The 16,378-nt window shown below is 42.4% G+C and overlaps 1 protein-coding gene across 1 annotated transcript; it reads right to left on the reverse strand.

Annotated features, from left to right (window-relative positions):
* Nucleotides 1-1,680: 1,680 nt before the first annotated feature.
* Nucleotides 1,681-3,406, reverse strand: LOC125538001 (putative 3-ketoacyl-CoA synthase 20). Its single transcript, XM_048701315.2, has 2 exons — nt 2,708-3,406; nt 1,681-2,533 (listed from the first exon to the last, which is right to left on the reverse strand). Exons 1-2 carry the CDS (start codon nt 3,404-3,406, stop codon nt 1,718-1,720), a joined length of 1,515 nt encoding a protein of 504 aa, XP_048557272.1. The 3' UTR covers nt 1,681-1,717.
* Between the last annotated feature and the right edge of the window lie 12,972 nt (nt 3,407-16,378).

Below are 16,378 nucleotides of genomic sequence, written 5' to 3' on the forward strand. Positions count from 1 at the left end.
ATCAATGGGATACAAAACACCATGAACGTATACCCGACATCTACATAATTAAGATGCATATAGCCAACATCAATATACACATAAAAAGAATCAGGATGGCATATAGCAAAGCCATAGAAGACCAACGATATGCCTGGACGGATGAAAAAAGCATCATTGATCTTTGTCGAGTAGTTGCAGCCAATAAAAATGATGTAAGCACATATGGTCTAGACATGGCCACGCGAGCTGTAAACCATGCACACGAAAAGCAAATAATCATTATCGGAGTCACTGATCACAGACGCGAGAGAAGACGCCACAATCGAAAGGTGAGACAGGATTTTCAGCACCCGGGTGCCCCCTACACCCTCTATGAACAGTAAATTCAAAACAAACTAAAAGAAAATCAAAAAAATCTGAAACTTTGGGACATGAAACATCATGAAACTTTTGATGATCTTGCAAAGTTTTAGCTAAAAATAACATTCGTAGAGCACTCAAATAAAAAAACAAAATCATTGTTCAAAGTTTATGTACATTTTTGAGTAGTGATTTTTTTGGTGAGGACTCCACGAAGGTTATTTGTTGCTGAAACTTTGCAGGAACATCAAACCTTTGATAATCCTTGATCCCTGAAAGTTTCAGATTTTTTTGAATTTTTTTGATTTTTATGAACTTACTGTTCATGAGGATATAGGGGCATCGAGGAGCTGTTAGACATTTCTTTTTTCAACACCCGGGTGTCTAGACACCCGCAGTTCTGACAATACCTGCCTCATTGGGATATGTGTGGTCGTGCAGCACCGTTTCCATTAGCCGGCAAGGTGAACAGTAAAAAGATGTGACACTACAACTTTACCATGGCCTTTCGCTATAAACAATTCTCCACTCGCTGTCGGGAGGAGAGAGAGTCTTTTAAGGCACCGAGAGAGAAGAAAGGTAAGGATAGCCAGCCTTTGTTTTTGTGAGCCTGTTTGTGAGAGAGCAGAAATGTCAGAAGAGAGAAACTGAGAGACAATGTAGAAGGAAGAAAAAATAATATGAGAGAGCGATGATGAATCTTGCTATCGTTCAAAATGTTTTCTAGGAGAGAGAGAGAGCGCAGTGTTCAGTCTCACCATTGCCAGCGAAAAAGCCTCCTTCACGTGTCACACAACACTGTAGAACAGTGCCTGTCCTATTCAGTACGCCTCTACATGCATGGCTATTAGATAATTCAAATGGCCTGATAAAGCTGGCAGGTCCTGCAAATGGTATTATTTAAGTCAGGCCTTAGCACGAATCTCAGAGGGATTGTATGGAGCTGATAAGGGGGTGCCGGGAGTCCCGGGAGCTACCACACCTTTTCGCAATCGAAATCCCACCTTGGAAATATTCGGGCGATTTCAGGCTTTCATCCCCAATGTTTGTCAGTGATAAATAGGGGCACCTGTATGTAAATCGCCTGATTTTTTGTTTGTTTGGGCTAGTCGATTTCCTAGACCATTAGATGAAGGTCCAATGAACGCCCTTCTGTCTTCTTCCTCCTTTCACAAAATTGATTTACTCAAATTACAAATTCAGTTAACTTACATATAGCTATTGTGGTGAAATGATACTCCAGTCCTTTGCCTCCACCACTCACCCTTTTATTCTCAAGTGCAGTACACAATAATCATGTTTGATTCATTCAAGACGACTTGTCCCTAGTTTCAAGAGGCCACGCTTCCATTATTTCCACCCGACGACGCAAACACTACACAGCTGGTACATACGACGCATCCTCATTGATGGGCATCACCTTGGGCACATGGACCGGAAGAACGTCGATGTCTTGTGCCCAGGGGCTGCCCTCCTCCACGGCAGCGGCGCGCTCGACCGTCCTGAGCGCCTTCCACACCGCGCTGTTGCATTTGAACCCGGAGCCAAACGCAATCTGCCACACACGGTCTCCCCTCTTGATCCTGCCCTTGGCCTCGCAGTAGGCGAGCTCGTACCACAGCGAGCTGCTCGACGTGTTGCCGAACCTGCAGAGGGTCATCCTCGAGGGTTCCATGTGCCACTCACCCAGCTTCAGGCTTTTCTGCAGCTCGTCCAGCACGCCTCGCCCCCCTGCGTGGATGCAGAAGTTCTCCAGCGCCAGAGTGAAGTCGGGGAGGCACGACATCACTGTAGTACGGAACACCCGTTTGAGCACGACGGCGCCAAGGAACCGGAGCTGCTCACGTAGCGGCAGAACGAGCGGGCCAAGGGTGGTGATGTTGGTGCGGAGCGCGTCGCCGGCTACGGACATGAGATCCTTGGAGAGTGACACGCCCAAGTTCCCGACCTCGTCTTCCTCCTGCATCACGCACGCGTAGCTCTTGTCGCTAGGGCCATGGTGCGTGCGCACCGTATGGATCAGCTGGTACTTGGCGCGTCGCCGCTGGTCGCGACGGTTCGACAGAAGAACTGCCGCGCCGCCCATCCGGAACAGCATGTTGGTCACCAACATGGTCCGGTTGTTGCCCAAGTACCCGTTTAGGGTGATATTCTCCGTGCTGACAACCAGTGCGTATGTGTCGTCGTACACCTGCAGCGTTAACCGGTTAGCACGCTGTACATCAACGTATAACCTAGAAGACATCACAGGCAAACCCAGTTCTAAATGAAAATTCAGAAACCGTTCAGGAAATAAGGATGGCTCACACGGACGGTTAATTTGCCCGTTCATGCTTGGATGTGTGTAGCTTGTAGTAGTACATACCTGAAGCAGGTGCCTGGCGAGGTCAATAGCGATGACGCCGGCGCTGCAGCCCATGCCGCTGAGGTTGTGGGTGACGACATCGTCGCGCAAGCAGTAGCGGTTCACCACTAGCGAGGTGAAGGACGGCGTGGGGCTGTAGAGGCTGGAGTTCACGATGACCACACCGATGTCGTCCGGCCGCACGCGGGTCTTGGCCAGCAGATCGTCGATCAGACCGAAAATGACGGTGTGGGACTCCTCTTTGGCGGTGCGGAGGCACATGTCCAGTGGCACCCTGATGAGGGACGCAGGGAAGTGCGTCGCCTCGCCGAGCCCTGACCGCTCCAGAACCCTCTTCTGGAAATCCATGCTCTCCGCGTTGAACGCACCGGTTAGCCTGTAATGGTGGATGGACCGGGCGCGGGTCAACTCGTGCGCCGGCGCAGGCTTGTAGCCGGCGAAGTCCACCAGGTACACCGGCCGCAACGACAGGGCGTAAACGTAGGCAGCCGCTACTGCGCCTGCTACAGACACGGCCATGACGCCATGTGTGCCGCTCAAGAGGGCATACACGCCGTCAATTGACAGCATGGTCATTACCGCCAGCGAAGACACGACGAGGAGCAGTGTGACGGCGAGGAGATGAGGCTGTTGGCCGACGAAACGACGGTACAAGAGCTTGGCCTGGTTTCGCATAACCTTTCCGAGCTCATTGTCCATTGGAGTCGGTCGGTGGATCTCCACCTGAATGAACGTTCGGGTGGTAAAACTCTTAACTATGCTTAAAACACCGAGAGCTATGCAAGCAGTTTAGCCGATCGAAACTCGGACAATCTACTCCCTCTGTTCCTAAATATTTGTCTTTCTAGACATTTCAAATAACTATTACATACGGATGTATGTAGACATATTTTAAAGTGTAGATTCACTCATTTTGCTCCGTATGTAGTTACTTGTTGAAATGTCTAGAAAGACAAATATTTAGAAACGGAGGGAGTAGGTGTTTGGAAGATGCAGCATGGCGCGCGCCAATTTATATTGATAAAAAAAGGAACGGAGGCAACTTCCTTTGCATGCACCAAATTAGCGGACAGGACAAAACAGGTGACAAGCATGCCAAGTTTTGATCACAGTGCATTTTCCTCACCAAGAGAAATTTGAATGCACGCATGCATGGTCCAAACCTGGCCTGGCCTTCCTGTTTTTGAGCCTAATTATTGCCATACCTTCACCTTCCTGCTTCTGCTTGTCATTGATGCCGCCAGGAGATCGAGATAATATTATTTTAATGAAATATCGTTTTGTAAATATAAATACTTGTAGTTCAAACCCCTATTTTAGGGTTTTTGGAGGATCAATCTGTGGTTGAGATGGTTAGGTGTACAGTGGTATCCCCAACCCTCTAGGGTTCAAATCCTGGTGCTCGCATTATTTCTGGATTTATTTCAGGATTTCCGGCGATGCGCTTTCAGTGGGAGGAGACGTTCCCGTCGACGATGAGGCGCCTACGGTGACTTCGTAAATCTCAAGATGATATGCCGGCTCAGTCTCTCAGAGGTACTCATAGGGGTAGGGTGTGTGTGTATGCCTTCATAGGGGTGAGTGTATGCGCGTGTATATGAGCGATTGTGTCTGTACTGATGCTCAAAAAAGGGTTTTTGGAGGAAAATAGACTTAAATACTTTTGGACCAAAATAGTTTGTAATAAAAATATTTTTATGTCCTAGCCACATGGCATGATCATTGGGAGCAATTTGGGCCAGAGTCTTGGAAGATAATAGCTATGAGAATTTCTATGAATTAATTCAAACAAGAACACCCAATAAAAATTAAAATAAACAAGTTAATACCATTTCAAGGAAATTTTTGATGACTCAATAATGGCCATTGTCATCTTAAGTGAAGTCATGCATAACACAAGGTGTGACAACAACATCGTCGTCCATGTCTAAAACCTCAGGCATGGATCATGACTAAAACTATGCCTAGTGGCATACATAGAGGGCGATCATTCGTAATTTTTGGTGGGTTGGTGTTAGAGAGGAAGCTAGTGCAAGAGCTTTATATGTCAGGGCTTGGAAAGATTTTTGTACTCCAAAGAAAGAAGGTGGTTTGGGAATCAAAAACATGTTGGCTATGAATCAAGGTCTCCTTGCGGCTACCTGGAGACTTGCTGAAAATCCAGAAAGCCAAATCTATCAAGTTCTCTGTGCCAAGTATTTTCCTGATTCTTCCATTTGGAGAGCTACACGGAATACTCCGAGATCTGCTTCCTGGACTTCCATTCTCAAGGTCATGCCAATGTTCAAGGAGCATTTTTTTATCAGATCACCCAAGGCACCTTGGTGTACCACTTGGGGGAACATTTATGGTCACCTCATTGTCCAGCATAGTACTTTTGTTTACCCAGCTAAGGTCTCCGATCTTTGGCTATCAGGCCAAAAAGTTTGGAATTCTAAGCTCATCACTAACCTTTTTCAGGAACCGACCGCTTCGGCTATTATTGCTACTACTATAGTTGTTGATGATAGTAGGGATATCCTTTGTTGGAAGCTCACTCCTTCTGATAAGTCCAATTCAAAGAGTACTTATAAGCCATGTTTACAACAAATTCATACTGTGCGGGCAAATCGATCGAGACAGGTGAATCAATCAACCAAAGATATTCTGCAGCTGGTCTGGAGGCACAAATTCATAGCTCCAAGGGTCAAAACGTTTGCCTGGCACTTACTTAGGCATGCTCTCCTAACTGGTCTTAGAGCTGACAGGTTTTCTAGTCATATTTCTTCTACATGCTCTAGATGTGATTCAGATGAAAATGAAATGCATCTTTTATTTCTCTGCAACTTTGCCAGAGCCTCTTGGTTCGGGCACCCCTGGTATACGAGATATGATATTCTTGCTCTCAATCATAATTCTGTTATTGATATTATTTGGACTCTAATTAACATGAACCATCCACAAGCAGCTAGACCGGGCAAGGTAGATGCAGCAGTACATCACTGAAGATGGATTGGTGGCAGGTGGCTGTGGCGGCCTCATACCCGGCAGGTGTCCTGGTTGAGGAGTGCGCCGGACTGGTGGGTGCCCCATACTCGGCAGGCATCCTAGTTGGGACCTCAGGTCTTAGATGTTAGGTTTGGTTGTGATGTCTGTTTGGTATTAGTCCAGACTATCAGCATCCCTATATCAACTACATAGGAGTAGCGACAGATGTTGCCTAGACGGTGGCTTTAGTCTTACTGTTGTATGACTTTATAAGGTCTTGTGTGAATAATTAATAAAGTGGCTGCATGCATCGTCTAGATGCAGAGGCCGGGGGTCCTCCATTTCTAAAAAAAATCTTCTTGTGGTGTTTGTGGAAAGCAAGAAACGATGTTATTTTTTGCAGGAAAGAATCACATCCCCATCAGGTTCACTAGGCTGCACTAGCCATTGCCTCTGTCCAAGATATGCAAGATCCCCACTAAGAAAATCCAAATAGTGATCCACCTTCTTCGAAGGAGCAACAATCTACAACCATACTCTTTCAAGGGCAAGAACAAGTGCAACAAGGCTCCACCCTCAAATCTGACTTGGCTATTTCAGGTACCAAAATATACTCAGATGCTTCTTGGCACAAAAAGAATGTTCTTGGGTATGGTGGCAATCCGGCTACTGGTATTGGTGTTCACATCCTCTTCCTCAAAGACGATTCTGATTCAAGCCTCTACTCATGATGTTCATTCACCTCTTATTGCTGAAGCTTATGCACTTCTATTTGCTGCTAAAATCTCCTGCAGGCTTCAACTTCAACAAGGTTCTTTTCTCACTGACAATATTTCATTAGCAAAGTTGTCTGCTTCAAGAGATATCAATAACACCAACATCAGCTGGAGATGCAGACAACCGATCAGCGAGTTCTTTCAAGTCTCTCATTCTCTTAATATTGTTATCACATCCCCAGGAATACCAATGTAATTTCTCACAACTGTGCTCATCAGGTTCTCAACTCGAGAGTAGAACCTGTCTTTAGTTGTTCACGGTCTTCTCATGGCAATGTACCTTGCCCTTTTCCGCAATCCGTTCTCAGGTTTCAGGTTCAGGGCTATGTAATTTATGTTGTACATTTTCTATGAGTTGAATGAAATAGTGGCGCTTGACGACGCCTTCCTTGTGTTAAAAAAACTCAAAAGGTGAAATCTATTTAGGAAGTCGAGGGCTTTAATGTTGAAGTTGATATGATTTTTCGATGCTTTCTACTAAGAATGCTTATACTAGTGATAATCTTATATTTACTAATTGGATGCACCATACGAGCCTCCACGTTAATCCTCGTGAACAGGTAAAATTAGCCATCGATCTTCTTTTATCTCACGACCTAAAAGGTTGGATGGCAAGTCATGGTGTTTTCCTTCCACTATTCTCATCCACCAAACCCATAGCGTTAGATATAAAAACAAAGCCCATGTATCCCACTTCCATGGCTCATGTTACATCGCCGCTCTCCATGGCTCTGCTGGATTAGTCATCTTCTTTCCTTCCTCTTGTTGGAAATATGCCCTAGAGGAAATAATATTGTATTATTTATTTCCACATTTATAATTAAGAGTTTATACTCTATGCTATAACTTCTATGATCCTGGAATATGTGATTCAGTGGAAAACTCATAAGCACGTGTGGAGTGATAAACGGTAAAACATGCTTCCTAGTCTTGCCTCTAGGACTAGCTCAAGTGTTGTATGTCGATCATGTTTCCCGGATCTTGGGATATCGTTAAGTGTAATGATAGTCCCAAAACAACATTAAGAGTATGCTAGAAAACCAACAGGCCAAGCTCCCCCGCCTACCGTGTGACAAAAGCACTGCCTTTTTACTAATCTGGATTTCTTTTCTTAGACCAATATAATCGAGATTTGTAGTTCGCACCAAGAAGCAAAACCAAGTACTACACTTTGCAGTTCCAAATGAAATGGTGGCACACTTATAACACAACATTAGAAGAATGATCATATTGAATTGACCCAACTTGTTTGTTATACTTTGGGATACAATCATTACAAGTCAATCGATATAACACATGAGTTAATGTATGCTTTAGTTCCTCACATCATGAGAGTATCGTAGTCACTTCTTACCGAGCGATGGACTTTGGGGTTGCTCAAACATCATCTGTAACATGGTGATCATAACGACAACTTTCAGGTTCATCGAAAAGTTTAACAAGGGACTAGATAAATCAAGAGTGGGATTTGCTCCTCGACAATGGAGAGATATTCTTAGGGCCCTCTTGGTGTGACAACATCCATCATCATCTTGCTAGATACATGTTACTAGGTCACATGGATGCTGGAACATGTCAACGAGAAAGAAGAACAAAATCGGTAACGAGGAGACCGGTATAGTGAGCATGAGAATCACTCAAGAGGATATCAATATATCTCACCTCGGGTTTTTAGAGTATCACAAAGCAAAGGGGATAGCACATGATAACCAAAGGTTCACTGGACTATCAGACATGTATTCATAGGATCAATATGGATGTCCACAGTTCCGTGATTGGTCATTGCATGAAAGGGAATTTTGTTCATGTCTATGTTTACCGGACGTACAGGGTCACAAGCTTAAGAGAATCATGATCTGTTAAGTGTTAGTGGAGTAAGAGTTATTAGAAAATATTCAAGAAATAGTTTCGAGAGAAATTGAAAGCGTTTCCAAGTTACGAAAGAGTTTTGGGATTTACAGGGTAATACCGGGAATTGATATATAGGTGGAAAATATTTGTGTATAGAAGCTAAATTAATAATAAAAGATTCTAATATTGATGAGGAGGCTTTTAGAATTAATTTAATATCAATGGGCCAAAGAAAACATAAAAATCTAAGTGGTGGAGAGTTAATGGGCCCTAGGGCCCAACAACAAATTAGGGCGCCCCCATGGCTTATATGACAAGCTAAGGGGAGGGAATTGGACTTGGAAGGGGACTCCCCCTCCTAGTGGAGGTGCACCAAGGAGGAGCCCTACCCAAGTCAGCTTCCCCCTCCTACACCTATACATATACATGACAGGGCGCCCCCTAGAGGAGACACAAGTTCCTTGCCTCCGGCGCCCCTCTCTAGTTCTCGTCTAGTTTGATCTAGACTAGATTGTGGTAGTTACCACCACTTGAGTTTGTATGTTGTATGTTGTATCTGTTAGATCAGAGAGTATATACGTGTAGTATGTAGTATATAAGAATGTTTAGGTAGTATATATACTACTCTTTAGGTAGTATGTATCGTATTTTAAGTATGCTTCTTTTTATGTACAAATATGTACATATTTCACAAATATAATTAAAAAAACATGGGCCAACTTGCAATTTTTTCATGTAACTCAGTTTGAATTATCTTATATATAGTATATGAATGTATTTAGAATGAGAAAGTAGTATATATATATAGTACCACATTGTAGTATATGAGACATGTGGGGTAACTACCCCTAGGTGGTAGGATGTATTTTTCATATATATAATATATATATCAACTCCTAGTGCTGATCTTGTTGAACAAAATAGAGAACATGTTCATGTAAATTTCATTGCTAAAAATAAGTTCAACAACAATGTCTATAGAAAGTACTTTGGACATACTTATCCTAGGTCTTATCCTTCAAAAAATAATAGATATGGTAGGAAAATATACCCATTGGAATCGATGGACTGATGAATATGCATTGATTACTAACCAAAATAAATTAACAAAAGCTTTATTGATAAGTTGAAAAACTTGATGGAGTTTTTAATAGGGGTAGAACTCTTTCTAATGATTTAATATCCATTTATCATACTTTAGTAAATACTTAAATTGATAATATGGAGACTCTTGTACATATTCAAGTCACCATGGACAAGAATTTGGAGACTTAAAACATGCTAGAAGCTAGAAGGAACATTACTGCACATGTTGAAATTGAACGTGAAGAAGTTAAAAGCCTTGGTAGTGTTGGCTCTTCTTTTATAGATGCAACTAAAATTAAATATGATGGTTGCACACTCGCTAAAGTCTTTAAAGTTTCACAGAGTAATCAGAAGTTCATAATTCTAATTCTTGCAATAACTAATTTTTTGAGCACATATAACAAGCTGTGTTAAATGATAGAGAAGGAAGATATAAGCATTATGCCATTATTGCTAGAAATTCGAATCAATACATTTTATTCCTATGCTTTGTGACCTTGGTTCTAGTGTTTCTACTATTCTAAGTCACTATATGAATGCATGGCAAATGGAGGCATGGCAACGTAATTTGCATCTTGTTGATTCTACCATTAAGAAACCAATTAGTAGAATTGATAGTATCATCATTAGTGTTAAGTTCATTATTATGTACATGGACTACAACTCGTTCTGTCCAATTATTTCGGGAACACCTTTCTTTAGTACTGTAGGATGTGATTGATATGAAAGAGGGTAACAACAAATTATCATTCCCAACAAGAAAGGGAATGGATCTCTTCTAAAGGAATAGGATAAAGACATCTCATGAATCATTGTTAAAGTCTAGCTAAGGTGACAGAGAGATCTAAAAAGGTAAGAAAACCTAGCTATAAGGCTATAAAGAAACCATTTGTGGAAGGCACCATTGTTATTATTATATTTCTTGCATCATTTATGTGATACTTTAGAAATAATTCTTAATCTATTTTGTTGACTAAAGTAACAAAAATTATCTTTAATATTTATATTACAAAAAATTGCTAGACTAGTTGTTTTTACGGTTTTGATGAACTTCGGGAATTTGCATAGTTTTGCTGGCAAGGCCAAAAATCTTTAAAAACTTACACGAAACGAAATCACAAGTCTTCTCCATGTGCTAATTGGTTCGATTTTTTAGCAAAGTCTAAGAGCATCTCTAGTTGATCCCTCAAAATTTAGGCCCTTATATACCCCCTGTAACTTAACTCCTTGTATATGTTGTTCTAAAAAACGCGGTTCCTAGCCGAACCCCTAAACTTAACTCCCTATAGCTTACAGTTGCTTATGCATTACGTCGAACACTGGCAATGCATCAGTAGCTATCCATCAAGAACTAACATGTACTGTTCGTAGCGATCAAAGCAATCACTGTCCTAGCCGGATGTTCAGGCGCTGACCATCATCGCGAAGGACGCCAAAATGAGCACCGTCGTGGTTAGCCACAGTGCCACCTACAACATCTTCCATGCTTCCGCGTGCTTTGGTGTGCTCTGGGAACTCTTATTATTGGTTGTGGCGGTAGAAGCCGACGTTAGTGGGAAGGCCGCTTCAGCGGCGGAGAAGGCGACGGCGAGGGAGATTTGGCAACATACATGATACGTCTCCAACGTACCTATAATTTATGAAGTATTCATGCTGTCATTTTATCATTGATACGTCTCCAACGTATCTATAATTTTTGATTGTTCCATGCTGTTTTATTATCAATCTTGGATGTTATATAATCATTTTATAGTCATTTTACATCATATTTGGTACTAACCTATTGACATAGTGCCAAGTGCCAGTTGCTGTTTTTTACATCGTAGAAAATCAATATCAAACGGAGTCCAAATGCCACAAAACTTTATGATGATTTTTATGGGCCAGAAGGAAGCAGATGGGCCATGGTTGGACCCGGGGGGAGTCCCGAGGAGGGGACAACCCACCAGGGCGTGCCAGGAGGCCCTATAAATACCCCCGGACCGCCTCTTTGCTCTATAAATACCCCCAAAATCCCATAACCCTAGGGGAGACGACGAAATATTCATCCAGTTGCCGTAGAGTCTAGAACCACCAGATCCAATCTAGACACCATCTCAGATGGGGTTCACCACCTCCATTGGCGCCTCTCCGATGATGCGTGAGTAGTTCTTTGTAGACCTTCAGGTCCGTAGTGAAGGAAATATGCCCTAAAGGCAATAAAAATTTGTTATTTATATTTCCTTATATCATGATAAATGTTTATTATTCATGCTAGAATCATATTAACCGGAAACTTAGTACATGTGTGAATACATAGACAAACAGAGTGTCCCTAGTATGCCTCTACTTGACTAGCTCGTTAATCAAAGATGGTTAAGTTTCCTAGCCATAGACATGTGTTGTCATTTGATGAATGGGATCACATCATTAGAGAATGATGTGATGGACAAGACCCATCTGTTAGCTTAGCATAATGATCGTTTAGTTTATTGCTATTGCTTTCTTCATGACTTATACATGTTCCTATGACTTAGTGTGCTATCAAACGTCACAACATAACTGGGTGATTATAAAGATGCTCTATAGGTGTCACAGATGGTGTTTGTTGAGTTGGCATAGATCAAGATTAGGATTTGTCACTCCGATTGTCGGAGAGGTATCTCTGGGCCCTCTCGGTAATGCACATCACTATAAGCCTTGCAAGCAATGTGACTAATTAGTTAGTTGCGGGATGATGCATTATGGAACAAGTAAAGAGACTTGCCGGTAACGAGATTGAACTAGGTATGATGATACCAACGATCGAATCTCGGGCAAGTAACATACTATGACAAAGGGAACAACATAAGTTGTTATGCGGTTTGACCGATAAAGATCTTCGTATAATATGTAGGAGCCAATATGAGCATCCAGGTTCCGCTATTGGTTATTGACCGGAGATGTGTCTCGGTCATGTCTACATAGTTCTCGAACCCATAGGGTCCGCACGCTTAACGTTCGATGGCGATTGGTATTATGAGTTTATGTGATTTGTTGTACCGAAGGTTGTTCAGAGCCCCGTATGTGATCACGGACATGACGAGGAGTCTCGAAATGGTCGAAACATGAAGATTGATATATTGGAAGGTTATGTTTGGACACTGGAAATGTTTTAGATGAGTTCGGGCATTTTCAGGAGTACCGGGGGGTTACTGGAACCACCCGGGGAGTTAATGTGCCTTAATGGGCCATGGTGGAAGAGAGGAGGAGGCGGCCAAGTGGTGGGGCGCCCCCCAAGCCCAATCCAAATTGGGGAGGGGGGCCGCCCCCCTTTCCTTCTCTCCCTCTTCCCCTTCCTTCCCCCTCCTAGTTGGACTAGGAAAGGGGGGAAACCTACTCCTAGTAGGAGTAGGAATCCCCCTTGGGGCGCGCCATAGGAGGCCGGCCCTCCCCCTCCTCCACTACTTCATATACAGGGGAGGGGGCACCCCATAGACACACAAGTTTATTTTAGCCATGTGCGGTGCCCCCTCCACAGATTTCCACCTCGGTCATATTGTCGTAGTGCTTAGGCGAAGCCCTGCATCAGCAACTTCATCATCACCGTCACCACACCATCATGCTGACGAAACTCTCCCCCGGCCTCAGTTGGATCTAGAGTTCATGGGACGTCACCGAGATGAACGTGTGCAGATCGCAGAGGTGCCATGCGTTCGGTACTTGATCGGTTGGATCGCGAAGACGTTTGACTACATCAACCGCGTTACTTAACGCTTCCGCTTTCGGTCTATGAGGGTGCGTGGACACACTCTCCCCGCTCGTTGCTATGCTTCTTCTACATAGATCTTGCGTGATCGTAGGATTTTTTTTGAAATACTACGTTCCCCAACAATGGTGTCCGACCCAGGTCTATGCGTAGATGTTATATGCATGAGTATAACACAAAGAGTTGTGGGAGATAATAGTCATACTGCTTACCAGCATGTCATACTTTGATTCGGCGGTATTGTTGGAGGAAGCGGCTCAGACCGACATTACACGTACGCTTACGCGAGACTGGTTATACCGACGTGCTTCGCACACAGGTGGCTAGTGGGTGTCTGTTTCTCCAACTTTAGTTGAATCAAGTGTGACTACGCCCGGTCCTTGTTGAAGGCTAAAACAACAAACTTGACGAAAAATCGTTGTGGTTTTGATGCGTAGGTAAGAACGGTTCTTGCTAAGTTCGTAGCAGCCACGTAAAACTTGCAACAACAAAGTAGAGGACGTCTAACTTGTTTTTGCAGGGCATGCTGTGATGTGATATGGTCAAGATGTGATTATATAAATTGTTGTATGAGATGATCATGTTTTGTAACTTAGTTATCGGCAACTGGCAGGAGCCATATGATTGTCGCTTTATTGTATGAAATGCAATCGCCATGTAATTGCTTTACTTTATCAGTAAGCGGTAGCGATAGTCGTGGAAGCAATAGTTGGCAAGACGACAACGATGCTTCGATGGAGATCAAGGTGTCAAGCCGGTGACGATGGTGATCATGACGGTGCTTTGGAGATGGAGATCAAAGGCACAAGATGATGATGGCCATATCATATCACTTATATTGATTGCATGTGATGTTTATCCTTTATGCATCTTATTTATGTGTATTTTACTAGTGTTTATAGGAACCCCTCGGTATTTGATGCCGGTTCAGTTGCTAAGAGTAGTAACTCGAAACAGGAGTTGCAAAATAAACAGAGACTAGTCAAGGGCGAGGTGACTATATGTGTTGGAAATGATTCCAAGGATGATAAGATCACCATCGCACACTCCCTTTACCTTCGGGATTAGTGTTGAACCTAAAATAAATGTTATTTGGTGTTTGCGTTGAGCATGAATATGATTGGATCATGTTTATTGCAATATAGTTATTCATTTAAATCAAAGAATGATTGTTGTTCTATTTACATGAATAAAACCTTCTATGGCCACACACTCAAAATAAATGGTTTATTGAATCTCGATCATGTTGATACACATATTCATAATATTGATGCCAAAAGATGCAAAGTTGATAATGATAGTGCAACATATTTGTGGCACTGCCGTTTAGGTCATATTTGTGTAAAGCGCATGAATAAACTCCATGCTGATGGGCTTTTGGAATCACTTGATTATGAATCACTTGATGCTTGTGAACCATGCCTCATGGGCAAGATGACTAAGACTCCGTTCTCCAGAACAATGGAGCGAGCAACTGACTTATTGGAAATAATACATACTGATGTATGCAATCCGATGAGTGTTGAGGCTCGTAGCGGGTATCATTATTTTCTGACCTTCACAGATGATTTGAGCAGATATGGGTATATGTAATTGATGAAACATAAGTCTGAAACATTTGAAAAGTTCAAAGAATTTCAGAGTGAAGTGGAAAATCATCGTAACAGGAAAATAAAGTTTCTATGATCTGATCGCGGAGACGAAATATTTGAGTTACGAGTTTGGCCTTCATTTGAAACAATGTGGAATAGTTTCGCAACTCACTCCACCTGGAACACCACATCATAATGGTGTGTCCGAACGTCATAACCCTACTTTATTAGATATGGTGCAATCTATGATGTCTCTTACCGATTTACCACTATCATTTTGGGGTTATGCATTAGAGACAACTGCATTCACGTTAAATAGGGAACAGTCTAAAAAATCCATTGAGACGACACCGTATGAACTATGGTTTAGCAAGAAACCTAAGCTGTCGTTTCTTAAAATTTGGAGTTGCGATGCTTATGTGAAAAAGTTTCAACCTGATAAGCTCAAACCCAAATCGGAGAAGTGCGTCTTCATAGGATACCCAAAAGAAACTATTGGGTACACTTCTATCACAGACCCGAAGGCAAGATATTTGTTGCTAAGAGTGGATCCTTTCTAGAGAAGGAGTTTCTCTCGAAAGAATTGAGTGAGAGGAAAGTAGAACTTGATGAGGTAATTGTACCTGCTCCCTTATTGGAAAGTAGTTCACCACAGAAATCAGTTCTAGTTATTCCTACACCAATTAGTGAGGAAGCTAATGATGATGATCATAAAACTTCTGATCAAGTTACTACCGAACCTCGTAGGTTAACCAGAGTAAGATTGGCACCATAGTGGTACGGTAATCCTGTTCTGGAGGTCATGTTACTTGACCATGATGAACCTACGAACTATGAGAAAGCGATGATGAGCCTAGATTCCGCAAAATGGCTTGAGGCCATGAAATCTGAGATGGGATCCATGTATGAGAACAAAGTATGGACTTTGATTAACTTGCCCAATGATCGGTGAGTCATTGAGAATAAATGGATCTTCAAGAGGAAGACAGACGTTGATAGTAGTGTTACTATCTACAAATCTCGAATTGTCACAAAATGTTTTCGACAAGTTCAAGGTGTTGACTACGATGAGATTTTCTCACTTGTATCGATGCTTAAAAGTCTGTCTGAATCATGTTAGCAGTTGCCGCATTTTAGGAAATCTGGCAAATGGATGTCTAAACGGCATTCCTTAATGGATTTTTTAAAGAAAAGTTGTATATGATGCAACCAGAAGGTTTTTTCGATCCTAAAGGTGCTAACAAAGTGAGCAAGCTCCAGCGATCCATCTATGGACTGGTGCAAGCATCTCGGAGTTGGAATATATGCTTTCATAAAGTGATCAAAGCATATGGTTTTATACAAACTTGCGGTGAAGCCTGTATTTACAAGAAAGTGAGTGGGAGCACTACATCATTTCTGATAAGTATATGTGAATGACATATTGTTGATCGGAAATAATGTAGAATTTTCTGGAAAGCATAAAGGAGTGTTTAAAAGGAGTTTTTCAAAGAAAGACCTCGGTGAAGCTACTTACATATTGAGCATCAAGATCTATAGAGATAGATCAAGACGCTTGATATATTTTCAATGAGTACATACCTTGACAAGATTTTGTAGTTGTTCAAAATGGAACAGTCAAAGAAGGAGTTATTGCCTGTGTTGCAAGGTGTGAAGTTGAGTAAAGACTCAA

The sequence above is a fragment of the Triticum urartu genome, chromosome 1A, assembly GCF_056163025.1.
Source record: "Triticum urartu cultivar PI428250 chromosome 1A, HENAU_Tu73, whole genome shotgun sequence".
In the NCBI taxonomy this organism is placed as follows: Eukaryota; Viridiplantae; Streptophyta; class Magnoliopsida; order Poales; family Poaceae; genus Triticum; species Triticum urartu.